Source organism: Enhydra lutris, unplaced genomic scaffold (assembly GCF_002288905.1).
Source record: "Enhydra lutris kenyoni isolate GAN:26980312 unplaced genomic scaffold, ASM228890v2 scaffoldscaffold12, whole genome shotgun sequence".
NCBI lineage: Eukaryota > Metazoa > Chordata > Mammalia > Carnivora > Mustelidae > Enhydra > Enhydra lutris.
The window spans coordinates 40,740,505-40,765,015 of record NW_019154096.1 but is presented as its reverse complement, the minus strand read 5'-3'; the positions used below and the strand labels follow the sequence as shown (position 1 = coordinate 40,765,015).

At 36.1% G+C, this 24,511-nt stretch overlaps 1 protein-coding gene across 2 annotated transcripts in view; it reads left to right on the top strand.

The window, feature by feature from the left end:
* Nucleotides 1–12,819, top strand: part of LOC111145343 (poly(ADP-ribose) glycohydrolase) — a 117,369-nt gene extending 104,550 nt beyond the window's left edge. The window contains exons 16-18 of one of the 2 annotated variants that reach the window (XM_022500192.1): nt 2,071–2,176; nt 10,809–10,937; nt 11,624–12,819. In XM_022500192.1, the coding sequence (XP_022355900.1) occupies nt 2,071–2,176; nt 10,809–10,937; nt 11,624–11,778 (390 nt within the window). In that variant the 3' untranslated portion in view covers nt 11,779–12,819. The remainder of the gene's footprint in view (nt 1–2,070; nt 2,177–10,808; nt 10,938–11,623) is intronic. The other variant, XM_022500193.1, reaches the window with a different exon arrangement.
* The last annotated feature ends 11,692 nt before the right edge of the window (nt 12,820–24,511 follow it).

The following is a 24,511-nucleotide window of genomic DNA, read 5'->3' as shown; positions in this document are numbered from 1 at the left end:
GAGGTCTCTATCCATATCTGAACTTTATTTTTTAATAAAGGGTCCCATTGCTATTGTAAAAGGAAATAATTCCTGATTAGTGACCGTGTTCTGGTCTCCAGCATTTGAGGGATCCCTCTCCTTACTGTAGGAGGGAGAAACATAGGTTGTCTCTCTAAAGAGGACTCAGAGGAGCTTGCTGCCTGTCTCTTATTTCTGACCTTAGAAATGCTTGGTTTAAACAGAATAAAATTTGTATTTAATGATTATAAACAGTTATACTTTATACCCAGTTATAGTTGTTGTATATCATTTAATTTCTGGTTAACTTTTTAAAGTTTGGATTCGTTTTGGTCAAAACACCAAATGCAATTAATGTCAGTTTTATAGTTTGTTTTTGTTATGGCCATTTTTCAAGGTAGTTGTGGAGGGGTTTTTTTGTGTGGTTTGTTTTTTTGTTTGTTTGTTTTAGTACAGTTGATTAGCCCTTTAGATTGGATTTTTCTCCTAATAATATAAGTATTTCAAGTTCTCTGTTAGGCTCTAGTTTCACCAAGCTATGTTTGCTCATTAAAGATGTCAGCCCAGATACAGAGATGGCAGTAGGAAGAGACTAAAGCCATTCTGACAGTATAAAAGAGAGGCAGCCCCAACAGGAGGCTAAGATATCATCTTCTTCGTGTAGGCCTGTTAAGGAGAATTTGATAACAAACCAAGTGGCAAAGTTATGTCTATTCTGACAGAGTTTATTCTCTCCCTTGTTGGCATAAAGACAGAAACTCTATATTTTTTAAGAACCTGATGAAAAAAAATTGAGCTCTTTGATATTTTTGATCTGAAAGGGACTTTCAGAAGCTCCATGCATCTGATTACACAGGTAATTTGTGAGTTCTACTGTAAGCTCTGTATCACAGCGTTGAATAATGGTCTGGTACCAACTTATAATTAATATCTGTCAGGATTTACAGCCCAGGAGGGGGTGGAAGGAATAGCCTTGTTAATCTATCCAGACAGTGTGTAAAATAAATTTTTATACCTTTGTGGAAGCTTCAGAAAGCAATTTACTATATTCTATGTGTGGGTTTCATGGAAGCATCTTTCTTTATCCTTGGTTTTTCTCTGGGAACATTTGTCACACATCATTCTTTTTATTTTATCTACTATATACATAAGCTGTATTTTAGGCTTTGTTTGGTACTCAAGAGAACCCAGGGGAGATTTGCTTTGCTATTATATTAAACTTTTTAATATAGTCTGATAGTTTCAGAGAACTAAGAACCCTTAGGAGGCAGAAAAACCAACCGGGCTAACAGTACAGAATGGAAAACAGAAACTCTGGGACCTTAAACTGCAGTCTTCTCATATAAAAAATTAGCTGTTCCTCTAATTAATACTTAGCCAGCATCCTTAGGATATATTTTACTTTTCTCAGGTGACTAGCAAATTTTAAAATATTCTGGCTTAAAACAGAGCTATGAAACAAGAGAATCTTAGAGCTGGAGGGGATCTTAAAGGTTATTGTATAACCAGATGTAGGAATCCCTTTTATATATACAGTTGTTTGCTCATTATCAAGCATTTCAGTGGCAGGAAGCACATTTAAAAGCTAATCACAGTTACTAATCTAGTCCCAATAATTCAAAGTGAGCACTGAAGAAGCATAATGGAAAAAAGGGGGTGATCAGAAGCCTTCAAATAAAGAAATGTGTTAAGTGCCTTTCCTCCCTTTAGTTCCTGGTAGTTTGTAATTTGGATCCCATCAGTTCTTGAATATCCCTGATATATCCATTTATATTTGTTTGATTAAGATAAAGAAACTGAGACCTGTATTAGTTTAAAGGCTTTGATTTGTCTAGCATCAAAAGAAATAAATACTAGAATTGATCATTTCTTACTCTCTTCTTGTATAATCCCAGGATTTTATGCTTTTCCCTCTACCTTGGCCCCAAAAGAGAGAAAGAAAGGAGGGAGAGAAGGGAGGGAGAAAGGGAATGGAACATAAACTTGATAATAGCTACTGATCCTAGTACATCTTCCAGAAATACTGTTAGTGTCTAATCACTCACATGTGATGTTTCTTTCATCCTGCAGGCTTACTGTGGATTTCTCCGTCCTGGAGTTTCTTCAGAGAATCTTTCTGCAGTGGCCACGGGAAACTGGGGCTGTGGTGCCTTTGGTGGTGACGCTAGATTAAAAGGTGAGTAAATAAGTTGTTTTAAGAAGGCTAATAGCATTGTGACTAGGGAGAAAAGTTAGTCCTTCAAACTGGGATTTCTAAGGTTCTATTGTAATAAGAGACCACAAAGATCAAAGAGAAGAGAAAAACAATATTTGACATCATCCTCTTTTTTTCCTTATCATGTTTAAAGGAGTTCTTGTTTTTATTTACTATTTTCCTGCAGAAGTCACTTATCTATCTCTTTGATCTATCAGACACAGTATTTAGTTGAATAGAGATATGGAAGAGTCCAAAATGACTATGAAGTTTCAAACCAAAGCACCCATTAAGCTCCTTCCTTGGCAGAAGTGATTTTGATGACAGAACTATTTTGTTGACTCATGCATTCACCAAACTTAAGAGGCATCTGTTGTGGTAGACTGAGAGTACAAAAGTGAATAAGATGTAGTCCTTGCTTTGAAATTCACAGTATATGGGAGAGGCATAGACAAATGTAGTATAGTAGTGAGTAAAGGTACACATGTGTGGGAGTATAGCTTAGGAGAGCTGCATGAATAACATATTCGAGGAGCCGTTTGGATACCCAAGAAGGATAAACATTTCTTGCATTTTATTGTTTATGGTAAAAATATCACAAAATCTGATCAACAAAACTATTGGCCGTTCAGCAAATTATGACATTTTCTTAACTCTCAAAAGTGCTAGTTACAGGGACGCCTGGGTGGCTCAGTTGGTTGGACGACTGCCTTCGGCTCAGGTCATGATCCCAGAGTCCCGGGATCAAGTCCCGCACCGGGCTCCCAGCTCCACGGGGAGTCTGCTTCTCTCTCTGACCTTCTCCTCGCTCATGCTCTCTCTCACTGTCTCTCTTTCAAATAAATAAATAAAATCTTAAAAAAAAAAAAAGTGCTAGTTACAGAAAATAGTATTATATCATTACTTAGGAAGGTTACTGTTCTGTGTCAGCCTGACTGGTCTGATACCAGCTAGGTGTGCTGCAATATAATCCTGCCATTACCTCCTGGAGTTAGTACAAATCCAACAGGTTAAGGGCAGAGTCCTCCATAAGACCACCCCTACTTCAGACTCTAGCCACAAGTATGGGGCAGGGTGTCCCCAGGCTACCTATACCTCTGACCACCTGCCTATTAATCTAAGAGGTTCTTACAACCCCCTTTGGGTTTCATAATTCACTGGAATAACTCCAGAGAGCTCAGGAAGGTGCTACTACAGTTTTATGGTAACAGGTGAGTGAGATCTGGGAGGGAATACAGAGTTTCCATGCCTTCTCTCTGTGGTGTCAGGGCACATCACCCTCCTTACACATTAATGTGTTTGTTAACCTGGAGGCTCCACTGACCTTTGATGTCCGAAAGTTTTCACTGGGGCTTCGTTATGTAGGCATCGTTGATTAAATCATTGGCCACATCACTGAACTCAATTTCAGCCCTCCTTCCACTCCCTGGAGGTCAATGGCTGAAAATCCCAAACTTAAAGCTCTCTCAGGGCCCTCCCAGAGTCACTTCCTTAGCATAACAAAGACAGTATCACTCTGAAAATTCCAGAGGTTTTTGAAATTCTTTGTTACACTACAGTTATTAAAGTTAACAAGAAAACAAAGCAAACATAAAACAACCAGCTAGACTTGATAGCCAACCTAGATACAGATAAAATCTGTTTCGCTGGGAATAAAACAGTTAAGTCTGTCATAATTTATGAGTGTTACTTTTGTAAAAGTGACACATTTACTATTTTTTTAATCCAGAAAAATATTATGAAGTATGTAAAAATCATCAGAATTCATTGTTAGCATTTGGTGACCATCCTTTCAGAAGACATTCCTATGTAACAATCTGTGTAACCATTTGACATTAATAACATCACACCATACTGTCTATGCTCTAAATTCTTCTTTTTGAAAACCCTACAGTCTAATGGATTTCTTTCAACACCAACAAATGTAAATGTACTGTCAACATTTTTATTTTTTTATTTTTATTTATTTTTTTTTTCTGTCAACATTTTTAATAGCTACATAGCATTCTGTTGTATGTACCTCTGTGTACCATAATTTATTTCACTGGTTCTCCCATTTATATACAGTTGGTTTATTTTATCTCATAAGCAATACTGCAAAATATAAATATATGTTACATATCATTATTTTTGTAGAATTAATTCCTATAAGTGAGATCAATGACTCAAAGGACATATATATCTTTATATTTTGATTACTTGTTGCAAACTGTCCTTCTGAAAAGCCGTGTCAATTTATACTATCTTCCTTATATAAGAAACTTTACCAATATGGGATTTTGTCAACTTTTAAAATTTCTCTGAGGTTTAACATTTTTCATACATATACTGCCCATTTTTATTTGCTTTGTGAATTGCTTTTTCACTCTTCTGTTCACTTAGCTCTTTGGGAATAGTTTTGACTTTTCATTGACTATTAATAACTCTTTGTATATTAAAAAATGTTAATTATCATGTTGCAGGTATTTTTCTCAGTTTTTTTCATTTATTTCAGCCTACTAGGTTGTTGTCATGTGGAGTTAATTTTTATGTGTTCACATATTTGTGGCATGTTTAGAAAAATCTTTTCTATTTCTTCATTCTAAAGATTTTCTTACCCATACTTTTTTCATATTCAGAAACAAAAACTACATGTTATTATTTTCAGTGTTTTGAAAATCTATAGAAGAAAGAATTTCTGACTTTATGAAATCCTTTATCATCCTCAGTTTGTTTGAGAAACCTGTTTTTCGCTCTAGGCTTATTGATCTTATGACAGGCACTTTTTTCTGTTTTTCCCTTAAGTAAAATGAATGAGTAGATTCATATCATCAATCCAAAAAACCAGGTCTGCCATAAGCCTTGGTCATTTGTGATGGGCAATTTGAGAAGCTTTATAAATGAGTTTGTTTCCTTTCTTTTCCTTATGGCATAAAAAATCTTTTTCTCAGATTATAGTTTTGTTTCCCCTGGTGAGTATCAAGCATAGCATTCAAAGATTTTCATTATGTATTTCATTTTCTCAAGTATTGAGACTTAAACTTTAGAGTGACTTTTTGACAACTCCCTCCTCTTCATGAATTTGAATAATCATCTAAAAATTGAAGTAGTTATTTATTCTTTAGTGGGGAATTATTTGCTAATATTGATTTTGGAAAGAAAGATATTGCAGTACATCTATGTAATGAAATATTATGCAGACATTTTAACTGTTGCAGAAATACAACTGCTGACATGGAAATATGTTTTTGGAATACTGCCAAAGCAGGGGAAATGCATAGTATATGCATGATATAAAGCATTTTAAAAATTAAATTATGAATAAAATAAGTATCACACAAATTTGTAACCCTAGATGAATTATTTAACCTTTTGATACCCATCTTGCCTTATTTTCAAAATGGAGATGATACTAATATGTCCCGTATCCAGTTTTTGTAAGGATTAACTGAGTTAATTCTTGTAAATCTTAAGTTTGTGCTTTTGAAGCTGCTAGAACCATTCAGCATGCTGTAAGAACTCCGTGTTAGCAATTTTTACTAAAATCATATGCTGATGGCCTCAAACCACACCTGTGGTATGAGTATCCATCATTTTACTCATTTTTAGTTTGGTTCATTTGTTGCAGGAGGACACTATGAATTGTTTTTTGGTGTTATTTATATGTATTTGAATTTTCTTCATAGCTTAGCATTGATGCCAAAAAGAAAATTAAAATCAAGCTCCCTGCAGGTTAATTTAAGTGATTATTTTGGCACCTAGTTGTGCTGGAAGTTAGAATTTGATGCTTTTATATCATACTTGGACTTAGTCCATATACCCTATTTGATTTGTGATTTATTCTCCTCTAACTTGGGATGCAAGAGAATTCACCTAAATTCTGAGACTTAATTCTTTAGATTTGCAAAGGTCTTGGAGATGTTGTAGATAGTGAGGTCTGAAGACAGTTCTGTTTAAAATGATCTTTTGTTAGTGATTACTGATATATATATAGTGAAGATTTATTTATATTTTTGGAAATTTCACTTGTATATTTATAGCCTAACAGTGCAAGGAAAAAAATTATAGCAGGGATTATGGAATTCTCCACTCTAAAAGAGTCTTTAGGGATCATCTGATCCAACTCCTTCATAGCATAGCTGGGAAGAATGCAGGCAAGAGAGTTAAGTGACTTGGCCAAAGTCATGGATCTAGAGAGCTAGCAGATGGTTGAGGACTGAACTCCGGTCTCCTGTATCCAGTCCCAACCTGCCTGACACATGCTAATGTTGCAGCCCAAATAGAAATGGATGTGAAATAAAAAATGTAATGTAAATTGGTTTCTCTTACTACGATCCAGCCTCTTTTTGGTAGCTATGTCCAAGCTTACCTCTAAGAGCCTATCCATAGGAACAAGATGGCCTGTGAAGCTTTCTTAAAATATATTCTATAGGGTGATACATTTTGGATGTTTTTATTCAGACTTCATTTTCATAAGTGGCAAATGACCAGTGATCTTGTATTTATGTATATAAGGAGGAAATAGAACTGAAAGGACTTTTCTTTGGGTTTCTCTTTTTTTAATAGGAAATACTTAAAGCCAAATTTTCATTCAAACTAAAAGGTAAGAAATGGTACTTCTTGATAGAGGAAAGTGACAATTTGTTTTTCCTTTTTTATATGTAGTTTAGGTTAATTAGGAACCTTTTAAAATTGAGTGTACTGAAGCTTTAATATATGCATAAGTTGGTTGAACAGTTTTAATTAAAACTTACCTCTATTTTGAGATTAATTACTTTCAACACTGTAAGATTAATGAGGCCTAGTCATGGTACCTCACATGTTGTAGATATTCAATAAATATTAGTTTGGAAATTAGGTAATACTTTGGTATTTTAGAATCTCACATGTATTATGTCTTAGATGATTTTCCAAATTTGGGGATAGTCAACTATATCAAATTTACTAGTCCAACTTAAATATATTTTTCTTTCTTACATAATTTTTAAAAACTTTTTATTTGAACATAATTTCAAATATACAAAAAGTTATAAAAGGAAAAACAACTGTGTGTGTGTGTGTGTGTGTGTGTGTGTGTGTGTGGACATGCATATATATGAATACACACATGGACAATTTTTCTGAACACTTTGAGCTCAAGTTATATACATTACACCTGTTTTCCTACATACTTCCAGTATGTGCTTCCTAAGAATAAAATATTCTCTTATATAAACACCTTATAATTATTAAACTCATAAATGTATATTGATAGAATAGTTTTATCTACTCTATCATCTATGTTCCAGTTTTGTCATGTGCCGTAACAAAACCATTTATAGCCTTCTTGCCCTCCAATACACGGTCCAGGGTCAGGTATTGCCTTTAGTTAGCCTCCTTTTGAATTTGGAGTATTTCCATAGCTTTTTTTTTTTTTTTAATCTTTTATGACATTGACATGTATTTAAAAAACTGTGTTCCTTGAGTTTGTCTGCTGTTTCCTCATAATTAGGTTGAGGTTATGCATTTTTAGAGTACTGCATAGATAATAGTATTTAGAGGCACTTGATGGCTATCTGACTCCATTGATGGTGTTAATTTTGATTATGCAGTCAAGGTGTTGTCTGATTTCTCCACTGTATAGATAGTTTTTCCCTGCCTTGTAGCTAATAAGCCATCTGGAAAGATACTTCAAGACAAAATTTCCGTTAGATTTGGCATCCTTTAGTGATTTTTGCCTGATTCAGTCTTTACCGTGATGGCTGCAAAAGAGGATTATCCTGTGCTATCTCTCCCTCCACCTTACTGATTTAGTCTTTGACTTTCTCCTATGAGTAAGAGCCCCTCCTTCTTTTTTTCTATTATATGTTATCAGTGAGAAGAATCATTATCATTATCAAGAATTCATATTTTTTCAGTGGTTTGTAATTTATTACTGTATTTAATATTTTGGTGCTGAGCTTGTCCAGAGTTGTTGACTAGTGGGCTCTCCTTCAAACTGGCTCCTATATCCTGAGCACTTTCTCTGCTTTCTGGTATAACAAAATATCCTGGGCTTATCTTGTACCTATCCTAACCGTGGAATCAGGCATTTCCCTGAGGAATCCAGCTCCTTTAAAGGGGGAATGGTATTAGAGACCAAGATCTGGGCACTACATGTGCTTGCTGCTGCTGGGGTGTCTTCTTTTAAAGCACATCAGCAGACAAAGCTAAGAATACACACACACACACACACACACACACACACACACACACACAAACACAAATGTATGTATTTTACAAGTCTCTGAGTATACACTAGTGCCTTCCATTTCAATCCATCCTGCTATTTTTTTCTTCCCCCATTCAGGCTTGTGTGTCCCCTCTTCTGTGTCCCCCAGCTCCCACCAGTATCAACACCTTTACTCATTTGCTCAATCCTGAAATATATTTAAAAATAGTTTCAAAATTGTTTTGCCTGAACTACTGTGGTAAGCAAACCTAGTAAAAAGAATTGGGGATTTGTTTGTAATTCTTTTCTCCTTGCCCATGACTGACAGTATATTACTCATATATTATGCTCATAAGTTACTTGGGTTAGTTCTTTTTTTCTTTCATCTTTTTGTTTTTCCTTTTCCCTTCAGTGTAGTTATGTTATTCTTTTGAAATAAAATTAGGCTAATTTGTTATTGTTTGCATTTAATTATAGTTTCCTCTCCATTCCCATTCTTACTTCTATTTTTTGAATATATAGAGTATCAACATGCTCTCAAAATAAGGGGTGCCTGGCTGGCTCAGTGGGTTAAAGCCTCTGCCTTTGGCTCAGGTCATTATCCCAGGGTCGTGTGATCAAGCCCCGCATCTCGGGCTTTCTGCTCAGGAGGGAGCCTGCTTCCTTCTCTCTCTCTCTCTGCCTGCCTCTCTGCCTACTTGTGATCTCTGTCAAATAAATAAATAAAAATCTTTAAAAAATAAAATTAAAAAAAAAACCAGGCTCTCAAACTCAGAACTATACTGAAGTTATTCTCCATAATGTTTTAGTTTTATTCCCATCTCCCTTTTTATGAAGTAAAAGATATTATACCTTTGTTGTTTTTTTCAGTTTATACCTATGTTCAGTTTTATTGTTACTTAAAATAAATTTGTTGACTTTTCTCCAAAGAAGACATACAAATGGCCAATAGACATATAAAAAGATACTCAACATAAACCTCATCATCAGGGAAATGAAAATCAAAACCATAATAAGATATCATTTTACACCTATCAGAATGGTTAAAGTCAAAAACTCAAGAAACAAGTGTTGGCAAGAGTGTGAAATAAAAGAAACACTCTTGGCACTTTGGTGGGAATAAAAAGTGGTGCAGCCACTGTAGAAAATAATATGGAGGTTCCTCAAAAAATTAAAAATAGAACTACCCTACGATCCAGTAATCATACTATGAAAACACTAATTCAAAGGGATATATGTACCCCTATGCTTATTGCAGTGTTATTTATAATAGCCAAACTATGGAAACAGCCCAAATGTCCATCGAAAGATGAATGGCTGAAGATGTATATATATTCCACATACGTGTGTATGTATGTATAATATTACTCAGCCATAAAAAAGAATGAAATCTTGCCATTTGCAACAACATGAAAAGAGCTAGAGAGTGTAATGCTAAGCAAAATAAGCTAGTCAAGAAAGATACTAACTATATCATTTCACTCATATGTGGAATTTAAGAAACAAAACAAATGAACAAAGGGGAAAAAAAAGAGACTCTTAACTGTAGAGAACAGATGGTTAGCATAGGGCAGGTGAATGGGGGGGTAAAACATGAAAGGGATTGAGAGTCCACTTATCTTGATGAACATTGAGTAATATATGGAACTGACAAATCACTATATTGTGCACTGTATATTAAATACACTGGAATTAAAATAATAAAGTCTTCAAAATTTTTTTAAAAATGAAAAATGAAATAATGTCCATTTAGATTAAGATTATGAAGGAACTTAATTTTTGGAAACATACTTCAGGCTCCATGATTTGTAACTTTGATTTCTGGGGACAGTGGTTCACAATGATTTTCCCATTCCAGCATACCAGATTTACTATTCAATGTTTTCATTAACAATGACTCCATGCTGCAGTGATTGGGTGGAGGTGGGAGTACAGGAAGGATGCAGGTGTACGCTCTAAGCCATTTTGAGAATGCTTGCTGTAGGGTTAATGAGAGCATTAGAACCTCCCAAGTGCATTATTCATGAAAAATCATAGAGACTCCTGTGATACAAAAGACTGGTGACTATGTAATAAAACAAAATAATCAAATCAAGCAAGCAAAGAAGTTTAGTTCCAAATTAATATAAGTGAAAGAAAATAGCTCCTTAGTGCCTTGACTGTGCTGCCTCGGATGCATCTTCCTTTATTTTCCCACAAAGGTGCTTGTGTGGAATTCTGTGGCTTAATGATATTCTCAGAGCATGTCTGAAAAGTCTCACAACTAGATGATTTATACCCATCTGTATTTGCCATTTCTAATAACACTTATATTTGGTTTATAAATCTGTAATCCAGAATAAAGCTGTGGCACACCAGCTGTAATTTAGCTGGTTGAAAGAACTGAAGGTGTCTTAATGGGAAGTGTCATAATATAGCTGTGTGTTTTTTTTCTCTTTGCTACAGCCTTAATACAGATACTGGCAGCTGCTGTAGCTGAGCGTGATGTGGTTTATTTCACCTTTGGGGACTCAGAATTGATGAGAGACATTTACAGCATGCACACTTTCCTTACTGAAAGGAAACTAACTGTTGGTAAGTAGGAAATAGACTTGACACTTGGTATCTAGGTAAGACTGTCCACCATCTTGGTGGACAATCAAACACTTGCTGAAACTGGATGGATTATGGTAGATAAGAAATGAAAGCATGACTTTGAGAAGGGTGGACAGAGTCTTAGTTGGGCAACATCTGCAGAATCTTTTTTCTGACAAAGTTTTATCTGCTATCTTGAATGGGTATGTCAGCTTATTAAAGTCAGGCCAAGAAGCTGGAGTTTAATATACATTTTTACATTTATGCATATAGAAAACTAAAAGAGGGATGGCATAGGAGGATAAGTTCAAGTCTAAGAGGCCTCACTCTGAGTCATATTTATCAGACATAACAGCATATTCATTTGCTGTATTTCAGCTGGATGTGAAAGGCCTTGGTATCCTGGGAGCTGAATGTAGAAATAAAGTTGCCACAGACTCCTAAAATGATAGATGGCTGATGTACCATGTAGAGCCCGTTGTTGTCATGAACTAATAAGTAGTTTCTTTACAGTACTTAAAAAAATTTTTTTAACTTTATGTCAGAAAAGCCTTCCAGGAATATGACATTCATGCTTTATTTTCAAAAGCCAAAAGTGAGCACATGTTAACATGTGGAGTGTTCTTTAGTAATTTTATACATCTGTATACCTTAATGTGGATATTGGTCTGGCCTTTACTCTCCAGGAGAAGTATTTAAGCTGTTGCTCCGGTATTACAATGAAGAATGCAGAAACTGTTCCACCCCCGGACCAGACATCAAACTTTATCCATTCATATACCATGCTGTTGAGTCCTGTGCAGAGACCACCAACCAGCCAGGACAAAGGACCGGGGCCTGAGGAGCTGAGTAAATAGAACCTCCTTCCACCTCTCACCAGAAGCGTCCTGTTGGACTTGTCAGGTGTAATATACAAATTGACTTAACTTAATATAAATGTGTATATAATCCAGTTTGTGGGCAAGGATGCAATCCCTTCCACACACCGGCACTTGTCAGTTTGTACATGTAAGCCCCCTCCATCCTCACATACACAGGCTTAAATATATTTTGTTTGCCTTTTTTTCTATTTCAGTCTTCATCCTTCAGTTTTTCTTTCCTTGCCCCTCAGATTTTCTGTGAAATCCCATGAAGGGTTATGCTCAGCCTGTCAGGTCTTTTTTTTGATGCCTGTATATTATGCACATTGCCTCTGCAGCTAGCAGATGCCAGGGAAGAAGTTGAAAACCAAGAAGTTTTTAACTGGGTTTGCTAAAGATTTCCCTGTAAGCCTTTCACCCCCAACCCTTGTTACGATTGTGTTTGAGTTTTTGAATTTTGAAAATGAAGAGTTGAGGATTTTTTTCATACATGTTACGTAATACACATCCCCTAGGTTAAAACAATTTTGTAATTCAGACAGAATAATATCCAGATACAGTTCTTTTGCAACATCACCTTGATCTACAGTGGTTTGTCAGTCCTTTCTTCCCTGATCAATTTTTATTAATACCGTTTTTGGAAACTGACTAAGATGGAAGGAAATGTACAATAAAAGAGTTTCCCAAATGGTGTTTTAAAAAAAAGAAAAGATACCAGAGAGTTGCAGGATTTTTCTTTTCTTGAGTATTTTTTTCTTTTCAAATTAAAATTATTGTTTGTTCTATGGTGCTTGAGGCATATTCATATAACCAAAGTTTAGGAACTGGGAACTTACGCTGATTTGTACATATTGAAGTTTCTCTTGTATTCAAAGGTTATAGTTAATAAATTTCCATTAACAAATCATTTCTCAGAAACTCCCATATCATCCATATTTTATATATAAATATAAACATATGTTCTTTTAAGTGTGTCTGTGTGCAAGCACATAAAATCAAATAAAACTAGGAGTTATGGAAAATGATTAGGTTTAGGCTTAATCAAGGGCTCTGTTTAGAATCATTTATTTATAATTGTGTCCATTTAAAACTCTCATCAAACATATAATAATGTCTTTTGGAGGTTAAAAATGAAAGCTGATGCTGCGTTGAGAGTGGAGTTTAATTGTGAAGCATTTATTCATATTTCTAAAATAATCCTTAGCTATACTGTTGAAGCTCTAGTTTATAGTCAGCTGTCAGAAAATGCTATTGGAGGTCAAATCCTACTAATAAGAAATTTTGGTAGATGATCCAAACTCCTGGTGTCAGTGTTGGCAGGAAAAAAAGGGACCATGGCCAATGTCTGCATCTCTTTATTTGTGTAGAGATTGAGAGGTTAATGGAATTTGGCACCTGATGATATCCACTTGTCATTGACCAAGTTCTTTACCATAGTGACTACGATTTTTAATCATCTCTCTAAATCCAAGGTGTCTGGCTTTATTTCTACTAATATTAAAGTCTTTTCCTTCCGTCCCAACCCATTCTAAGCTTTGGTTAAGCATTCATGGTTCTATTTCATATCTTTTTTCTGTTTCCATATCTTTTCCACTTACCCGGCCCCGAGACTAAGTGAACAGTTCTTTAAAACATGACATGAACAATATAGGATCTTTTGTGTGGTAGAGAAATCATTAAATCCAGGTAAGAAGACCACCCAGCCTAATATTCCAGAACATAGAAGCTAAGACCTAACTGTTGGTACTGAAGAGGCTTAGTGACTGGGCCATCTACCTGAGTACCTTTCTCTTTTGAGAGTTTTCCAAGAATAAAAACGCCTACTTTGTCCCAGTACATTCCAGGATTGGGACAGTTTAATCAGAGGGAATGTAAAGAGAAATAATGTCCATCTTTTGAGGCAGTAGGAATGCCCTCTGTAAAAATAGGGAAAAAATCAGACATCTAATTAACGGTTGTCTGTTCTAAAACATTTAACAGCATCTTTTTATTCCCTTCCATTAGGGGTTTATTGTTTCATTTCATGTTGTTTACCCTTCCCTCCTTTGATCTGTTGAGGCATGAAGCAATATTTTAGTTTAGAATTCATAGGTGATTAATTAGCTCACTTGGTTTACACTTTCCGTCTAGCTCACTCAAATGCCATAACAGTTGAAGGAAGCAATGCGGAGTAATAGAAAGGATATGAGATTTTAAATCAAACAAACTAGGTTCAAGTGCTAGCCACATTCCTTGCTAATTCTCTAAATAAACTGAATTTCTGAGCCTTATTTAGCTCATCTAGAAAACAGGCTATTAGCACTTATTAGGAAATACTATATATAAAGAAGTGCTTATAGGGTCTGGCACATAGTTGGTGCTCAATAAATGTCAGCTGTTATAATTGACCAGGAAACATTTATGGAGCATCTGCTGTATATTAGGTACTATACCAGTAGCTCTGCATATTTTAGCCCACTTTTCCAATGGGCTAACCAATGCCCAGACGTGAGGGAATACCATCTGAACCTCCAGAAGTTCATTGTGAGAGGAGGCTTACTCTGTCATTGCTGGAGGAGATCGGATAGAACAAAGGCTCTGACACTGTTGTTCTCCACTAAGTTCCTACTATAAGTTATTCTTCATAATGAATAACTGATTATCAGTGGGGTATATTTTAATATAATCTCTGGGAGAATTATTTTTTTTCTTGCTGGTTGAAGGGACATTAAAGGCAGGCAGACCCAAATTGGTACTTAAAGGGGAGATTGAAAAGGAGATCTAACCAGGCTTCATGACTGCCTTTCTGGGTATTTAACAAATATTTATTGCTTTGGAAACCAAATATTGATTAAGCTGTCCCAATGCAAGAATATGATGGAGCGAGGAAGTAGCTGGGTTGCATTCTTTAAAACTTCAACGGGAAGAGAAGCAGTTGTGTATAGATTCTCACCTGTTTGTTTGTTTATTTCCTGTCTTTTCCAATCTGTGTGGCTGCATGTTCATGACTTTTTCCTGATGTAAGGAAAACCTGAATCCTAGTATGTCTGCTGTAAAGTTAATACAATTTAGAAGGCCTGTACTTTCTTCGTTTAACCTCGTGGATCTGCCCCAATCCTTTGTTTTTGGAAGTAAGAGAAAGACCAGCCATTGCTGGCACTTGAGTTCAGTTATTTAATCCTGTTCTTCTTTGGGGGCTGAAAAGGGGTCCCAGTTGATATGTACTGAAACAAACTGCTAAAATCCACTGACCACTGCTGTTCTTTGTGCCTGTGACAGAATGCCCTCTGTCTCTCCTCATCGAATTCCCACACAGATCTGCTAAGCCTCCAGAGCAGAAAGTTTCCCATACAAGACAACCAAAACTGCTGTGTTCACCTGATAATTGGTTTTGTTTTTCCTGACTATTTATTTTAAAAGTAGGACTACCATCTCATGATGATTTTGAACTTGGGGATAAGGAGAGGTCTGTGCTAGTGTTTACATGATTTTTTGTAGGACTAGAATAAAGGAATTCTGATCCCAACCTCTTTTTTTCTCAAGTAATCTATGCCACTTTTGAGATGTTCATATGCATGCTCTCATTTTCAATCTACAGAATGTGTCCTAGGCATTTGGTGAAAGTTTTTACATGTAGATTTGTTATTCCACATCAGGTGTTAAGCATGTAGAGATGGTCACTGTCACAAGGAACTTTCCAGAAATAAGGAGAATTCTGGCTGTATTAGTTTTTCATCCTGGCCAGGTTCCTAAGACCATGTTTCCTAGTATTCATTCCCTTTTCCTAATTTCCATCTTCCAAGAGAGCTCAAAACAGGGACAGGGAAGATGTCTTGAAGGTTCTGAGGACCACTATCCTTCCATCCATTCACATATTCATTGACACAGGTATCTTCTGTGGGTATCCACTGAACTTTCTGCTCAGGGATACAAAGATGAATGACTTGTCCTCTGTACTCAGATTTAAACAGAGAGGGTAAGTGATATAAAACTCCATAAATAGTATTTTCTTTTCACTACTCTGTTCCTATTGAACCTAGAAAAAAATAATTGAATTTTTATGTTGTCAATTTGGAAACTTGAATAGACAGTTGCGCCGTATCAGTTCACCACAATGTTGAACTCCTTGACACAATTTCCTCTGTTGGAGATTTGTGTAAGCAAATGGGCTGACTTAAAAAGTAACATTAAGATGGGCTACCTTCATGCCCTTTCTTGACTTAATATAGGAGCTGGCATCCAGTGGCTGCCATCTTGATTCCTGCCATGTTGATTCCCCTGGTTCTTAGATGGTTCCTGGATTCTGAGAAAGTAGCACTGGAAGCTAAAAAGTAGATTTCCTAATGGAAATGTACTTTTCCTTGTAGTGAGTCCATGTAGGGTAGGTAAAACCTCAGCTTTTATTTTAGCTGAAATTATATTGCCTCCATTTGAATACTGCATATTTAATCTATGAAGAATGAAGAAAATCAGCTTAACAACTGAATTTTACTTCATACCAAAATATTTCAAAATATGATGACATCAAGGATAAAACAACAAAAGGGGTCCTTGTGGTAAAGTGGTAGAGACCATCATGTCAGAATGTTGTATTTTCTGTTAAGGTTTGTAACAGTAACCTATAAACTTATTTAAAAAAACTGATCTTGTGCTCGCTTCGGCAGCACATATACTATATTAAAAAAACTGATCTTGAACACTTGTGACACATTTTCATCATGATCTTGACCTCATAGAGTATCATTTATTCTACAAATACCATATTTTGTTAATTATAAAATGAACTTTTTCCACATTTTGGTATTTGAAATTCAAATACTTCTAAAAATTGATGCTGTGCCATCTGTGCCATAATTTAATTTTTTTTTTTTTTAAGATTTTTTTTTTTTACTGGGGCTCCTGGCTGGCTCAGTCAGTCAAGTCTGTGCCTTTGGCTCAGGTCATGATCCTGGGGTCCTGGGATTGAACCCCACATCAGGCTGTCTGCCCAGTGGAGAGCCTACTTCTCCCTCTGCCTGCTGCCCCCATCCCCCCACCCCCTGCTTGTGTGTGCGCTCTCTCTCTCCATGTCAAATCTTTTTTTAAAAGATTTTATTTATTTATTTTAGAGAGAGAGGTGAAGTGGAAGGGGCACAAGGAGAGGGAAAGAGAGAATCTCAAGCAGACTACACTGAGCACAGAGCCCTGTGTGGGACTTGATTTCATGACCCCAAGGAATCATGACCTGAGCTGAAATCAGGAGTCTGATGCTCAACTGACGGAGCTGCCCAGGTGCCCTTGTGGTACTTTTTAAAATAATACATAAAGGTATTTTATCATCTGTGGCATTTATATTTGAGGAAACATGGCAGTTTGAATGCCAGCTCTGTGCTGGTCACTTTTAAGCTTCGGAGCTGTAATTAGGACCAAAACAGACTAGGTTGGAGAGTGCAGACAAGAGCCTGTAATACAGCTTAGACTGGGTGCTCAGGAAATGTTTTTAAGGAGAACTGCAGAATACACAAAAATAAAATAGAGTAATGAGCTTCTATGCATACATCATCCATCTTCAACATTACCAATTCATAGCTAATTTCATTTGCTCTAAAACAGACGTAAGAATCTAAAAGGTGGAAGAGAAGGCAGACTGGCTAAGGCAGTCCTGGAATCAAGGAACAATCCAGTGGTGAGTTCCCTGGAATGTCTTATTCCCTCATATATTCCATATTGATTATAGGAGAAGGCAGCAACCTGGACGTTTTTAGTGCAGGTAAAGGCGCAAGAAAAGCCTGCTCTCTCTAGCTAAAGGATCAGGAAAGAGGCAGCCTAACAAGACTGAAAACTTTTATGTAATAACTGCTCTACTCTAGCCAAACACTACAGAAAAAACTAAGCCAACACCAGCAACAATAATGTGTAGAACTTAGACTTCCATCCTTTCCAGGTTATAACAAAGTGCCTCAATTATAGTGGGTTGTTTCGAGGTTCTTTCCCCTTTGCTTTTAGGTGCCTTTCCCCCTTCACGTTACATGGATCAAATAGCCTCACAGAGTTAGGACTTTTCATCACGGCTCCACAGATCTGAGGCCACTCACACACTTCATCCACCATCCTGCATTGTCAGTGGAGAATACATGGGGAAGAGTAATGAAGTGTTCACCTTCCGAGCCAGAACTGTCACCATAGCCTATGATGGAACCTGAACTCCAACTCCAGCAGTGCAAAAGAAGCTCCCTCCTCTTGTATGTCATTCAAAGCAGAGAGGAGAACCTGAACTTCATCTTCACCTAGCTGTAATGAGGCAGTGTCTCATTACATTATAAGAAGGATCTTGGCCCCCATCTGAGGTAGTAACAGAGGCCAGCTACAATAGATACCAGAGAGGAATGCTAAAACAAGATTTAATGAGATCCAGAATCTCATGATGTCCAAAATGTTCAACTTTCGGTGAACTCTATCACTTACCATTCCAAGGTCCAGGAAGACCTCAAATTGAATGGTAAAAGACAACTGCAGCACTAAAATCATACAGATTTTAGAGTTTTCTGGTAAAGCGGTGCCTGAGTAGCTCAGTTGGTTCAGCGTCTGACTCTTGATTTCAGCTCAAGTCATGATCCCAGGGTCATGAGACTGAGCTCTGCATCAGGCTCTGCACTCAGCACAAAGTCTGCTTGAGATCCTCTGACTCTGCCCCTCCCCCTGTTCATACTGTCTTTCTAAAATAAATAAGATAAATCTTAGAATTTTTTGGTAAGGATTTTGAGTAGCTGTCTTAAAAATGCTCTAACAAATTAATATAAATGCTCTTGATATAAGTGAAAAAGAAAGTATCAGCAAGGAAATAGAAAGTTGCAACAAGGAAATAGAAGATATAAGAAAAACCAAATGGAAATTCTAGAACCAAAAAATAAAATAAAATAATTAAAAAAGAAAACACTCCATGGACAAGCTCAGCAGCAGAATAGAAGGAAGAATCAGTGAATTTGATGATATAGCTGTAGAAATTAGCCAATCTGAACAACAGAAAATAGACCAAAAATAATAGAGCCTCAGGGACATTTGAGACTATAACAAATGATCTAACATTCGTGACATTGGAGTTCCAGAAAGAGAAGAGGAAGAAGGTGGGGGCTGAAAAAAATTTTTGAAGAAATAATTTCTAAAAACATCCCAAATTTGCTATAGATCCAGAAGCTCAGTGAACTCCAAACAGGATTAAACCCCAAATCCACACCAAAACACATCATAGTCTGAATGTCGGAAATGCCTGAAAACCAAAGGAAAAAATTCTTGAAAACAGCAACAAAGGACACTTAGTGTTGACATACACAATTCAAATGACAATGAATTTCTCACAAGGCACAACAAAAGCCAGAAGGAAGTTGCACAACACTTTTAAGTACTGAAAGAAAGGAACTGTCAGTGCAGAATTCTATATCCAACAAAAATATGCTACAGTAATGAAGGAGAAACCAAGACATTCTCAGATGAAGGTAAACTAAGAGAATTTATCTTCAGCAGATCTGCTGTCAAAAAATGACTAAAGGAAGTTCTTGAAACAAAAGGGAAATAAAAGAAGGATCTTGGAACATCAGGAAGGAAGAACAGAAAGTAAAAATATGGATAAGTAGAACACACTTTTCTTTCTTTTTTTTTTTTTAGAACACACTTTTCTTAAGTTTTCTCAGGTTTGTTAAAGCAAAACAAAAAACCAGCCATTGTGATTTTCAATGTAGGTAGAATAATTAAGACAATTGGGGCACCAGGGTGGCTCAAATGGTTAAGTGTCTGTCTTCAGCTCAGGTCATAATCTCCGGGTCATAGGATCCAGCCTGGCATCCAGCTCCCTGCTCACTGGGGAATCTGCTTCTCCCTCTTCCTCTCCCTCTCCCTCTCCCACAGCTCATGCTCTCTCTATCTCTCTGTCTCATACAAATAAATAAAATCTTAAAAAAAAAAAAGACAATTAGAAATGGAAGGGTAAAAAAAAGAAAAGAAATGGAAGGGTAAAGAAGTATAAAGTTCTATAGTTACCTCAAACTGGTAAAATGGTGACATAAACTTGGGTAAGTTATGTATTTATAATGTAATACCAGAGCAACTACTCTAAAGACTAGATGAAAAAGACCACTCAGGAGCGCCTGGGTGGCTCAGTGGGTTAAGCCTCTGCCTTCCGCTCAGGTCATGATCTCAGGGTTCTGGGATGGAGCCCCGCATGGAGCTCTCTGCTCAGCAGGGAGCCTGCTTCTCCCCACCTCTCTCTGCCTGCCTCTCTGCCTACTTGCAATCTCTGTCAAATAAATAAATAAAATCTTTTAAAAAAAGACCACTTAATAACAGTATGGATATATCAAAATGGAATTAAAAAAAAAAAGTTCCATTAACCTACAGATAGGCAGGAAAAGGGAAAAAAAAAAAGTTAAACATAGAGAACTACCAGAAAATAAAAACAAAAAAATAATGGCAGACTTAAAACACTAATACGTCATGTTACATTAACTATAAAGGCATTAAATATAAACAAGATTGGCATAGTGGTTAAAAAAGTATATGATGCAACAGTATGAATGATGTGCTGTCTATAAGAAACTCGCTTCACATATTATGATACAGGTAGGTTGAAAGTTAAAAGGATGGAATATAAGACACACCTTGCAAACAATCCAAAGAAAGCACATGTGGCTATATTAATAGCAAAGTTGATTTTAGAGGAAAGAATATTAGGGACAGAGCAGGCTATTACATAATGATAAAAATGCCAATCCACCAAGAAGACTGCAATCCTGAACATTTATGCAAAAATGTATGAAAAGGGGGCACCTGGGTGGCTCAGTCGGTTTGGCATCTGCCTTCAACTCAGGTCATGATCTCCAGGTCATGGAATTGAGCCCCATGTTGGACTCTGTACTCATTAGGGAGTCTGCTTGGGATTCTCTCCCTTTCCTTCTGTCCACCCACAGCCCTCCCCAGCTCTCTTTCTCATAAATATTTTTTTAAAAAAAGAAATGAGAAATTGACAAATCTACAATATAGTCAGTGACTTTGGCAGTTGATACAACAATCTGAACGAAAATCAGCAGAGAATTCAACTGCATTATTCCATCAATCAAGATTTAAATTACACAGATAGAACATCTTTTCAAGTGCCTGTGGAACATATACAAAGAACATTCCTAGGCCATAAATCAAACCTCAAGAAGTTTAAAAGTACTGATCAGAGAAAATGTGTCCTCTGATGCAATGAAATCAATTAGAAATCAATAACAAAGATCAAAGGAAAAATTCCAAACACTTAGAAACTAAACACACTTCTATATGATCCATAGATTCAGGTCTCAAAGGAAATTGAAAAAGAAAAATATAAATATGTTGCACTGAATGAAAAAAATGTATCAAAATTTGTGGGACACATCTAAAGCAGTACTGGTATGAAATTCAAGTCACTAAATGCATACATTAGGAAAAGGGAAAGATCTCAAATCAATCTAAGCTCCAAGAAATTAAGGGAAAACAACTTAAACTCAAGCAGAATGCAAAAATTAATAGAGCAGAATTGAACTATGAGAACAAAAATCAATAGAGAAACTCAGATGAAACAAAGAGTTGGTTTTTTGAAATGATCATTAAAATTGACAATCCTCTCACAAAATTGAAAATGAAGAAAACTCAAATTACTAATATGAAGAATGAAATAAGGGCTATTACTACAGATCCAGCAGACATTAAAAGGTTAATAATAATAGAATACTGCAAACGATCTACACATATATTTGACAACTTAGCTTAAATGGAACAGTTCCTCAAAAAATACAAACTACTAGAACACATCCGTAATAATGAAATAGATTATTTGAAGAACTATATTAACTATTAAGGGAATTGAATTTATAATTTTATACCTCTAACAAAGCAATCTTAAGGTCCAGATGGTTTCACTAGAGAATTCTACCAGCTGTTTAAAGACGAATTAACACCATGCCTAAGGGGGCTTGGGTGGCTCAGTTGTTAAGCATCCGCCTGTGGCTCAGTTCATGATCCCGGGGTCCTAGGATTGAGCCTCCCATTGGACTGCCTGCTCAGCAGGAAGCCTCCCTTCCTTCTCCCACTCCCCTTGCTTATGTTCCTGTTCTCACTATCTTCCTCTCTGTCAAATAAATAAATAAAATCTTAAAAAAAAATGCCTATACAATATCTTCCTGGAAGTAGAGGTGGGAAACTCCCCAATTCATTTTATTACCTTGATACAAAAACAGTAAAAACACAAACAGAATTACAAACCAATATTCTTCATGAATATAGGTGCAAAAATTCTCCAAAGTATTAGCAAATGGAATTCAGCCATAAAAAATTAGACCATGACCAGGTGAGATTTATCCCAGGTTTGCAAGCCTGGTTTAATTAATGTAATCTATCACATGAACAGGCTAAAGAAGAAAAGTCATTTGGTCACATTAATAGATGCATGAAAAGCATTGGACAAAACCCAAGACACATTCCAGATGAACATTCTCAATACAGGGAAACTTACCTCAATACAACAACAAAAATATACAGTTAATAGTGTACGTAATGTTGAGGAACTTTCTTGCTAAGATCAGGAACAAGGCAAGGATCTCTCTCAATGCTTGTATTCCACATCATACTGGAAGTTCTAGCTAACTCAATGTGGCAGTAAATATATATATATATATATTTGATTAGTTCCCAATAACACGATTATCTATGTAGAAAATCCCAAAGAAATGACAGAACAACCAACCTCTCTCTCTCTCTCTCTCTCTCTCTCTCTCACACACACACACAGACACACACACGCACACAGAGAGAGAGAGAGAGAGAAAACCTGGAACTAAAAAACTTGCAGGGTAGATTGCAGGATAGAATATTAATATACAAATATCAGTTGCTTTGCTATATATCAGCAATAAAAATTGGAATGTGAAATTAAGACCATACCATTTCTACTAGCAACCCCAAAATGAAATACTTAGGTTTAAGTCTCAAAGTATGTACAACATCTGAGGAAAGCTACAGAACTTAGATGAAATAAAGACAATCTAAATAAAAGGAGAGATATTCCATATTCATGGATAAGAAGACTGCATTTAAGATGACATAACTTGATCTATAGATTCAATAGAATGTCAATCAAAATCCCAGCCAAGTTATTCTTGGATATAGACAAACTGATTCTAAAGTTTATATGGAAAGGCAGAAGACTAAGAGTAACTAACACATGTAACAACAAGAAGAACAGTATCAGCGGACTGACATTACCTGATTTTAAGTTTTAATATAAGTACAGTAAGCAAAACAGTGACGTACTGGCGAAAGAATAGACTAATAGCACTAATAACACTGTATTTGTGGCCAATGCCTTGTATCCAAAAAAGGCACCAGATCCTTCAGACTGGGATGAGACCAAGGCCACTATCCACTACCTGGCCAACCTGCATTTGTAAACCTCTAACACCTCACTCACTCACTCTGTGCTACTATTTTAACTGAAATAGTGTGACATTTCAAGTTGTGTGTCATCTGCAAGTTGGAAAGGCAGAAACACAAAGCACCAACTGCCTCCGTGCAAAACCAGTGTGTTGACGGTGGCTTCTTTAAGAATAGGAGTCATCTCAATATGAGTCAGAATATGTGTTGAATGCCTTGGAGGCCTGCATGGTTCTAGAAAGAAACTGAAGCTAGCCCTACTAGATCTGCTTTTTCTGGGCTCTGCCAGTACAGTCCCTCATATCTGTGAATTCCTGAAAAACTACTTTCTAAAACAAGACACGAAACTCAACAAGAAAATGGGCTTCCACCTAACCACTCTCCATGGGACAGGCTTGGGTAGTATCTCTTTGGAAGACTCACTCTCAAGCATGATTAGAGACCTCCTGAATTCAATGGCCCTCAAGGGGCACTGCTTCAGGCCCTGGCCTTCGAGATTCCACCTGAACTAATGCTCCTGTCACCAGAGCATTTGCTTCTACACTCCCCAGACACTTTCCCAAGCTATGGACCAGGTGGAAACAATGAAGATTTTTTATGTTGGAAAGACATTTTAAATGTAAAATAATTAGAAGCAGAGGACAGATTGAGATCTAAAGTAAGTGGAATTAGAGTCCCAGAAAAGATTTGGGAAAACGGAGCAAAGGCAATATTTGATGACTTTTCTAAGACCGATAAAATACCTAAACACATCAGAGTGAAACTGCCAAATAAAAAAAGACTAAAAACAGATCTTAAAACAGGAAGACAAAAAAGAGTGATACTCTGTAAGAAATAAAATTAATGAAATAACATAATTTATAATAATTACAAAAAGTTTGGTATATTGATTTTTATTCATTTCAAGTAATTATAATCATATAATAATGAGTAAAATAAGTGAATAAAAATTTATGAAATAATATCTATAAATGCTTAAAAAGTAACAAATAAGCTGACCATCTTTCAAGAATGAAAATAGACATTTTGAGATAAAACAAAAATTAGGAGTTTCTGTTATCATGCTCTTACTAAATCAAATTCTTAAAGGATAAACTTTAGGAAGAGTGATAAAACAGTAATGTATATGTAAATATGGTTTTAAAAATTGTTTGTATAACAAGAACAACATTAATGCCTAATTTGTGATGTTAAAAACAAGGATGAAAGTAAAAATACTGGATAACAGTAGCATGGAATTTTGGAGGAAAGTGATCAGAAATAATGTTCTGATATTCTTATATTTTTCAAGTGATGTTATGACATTATTAC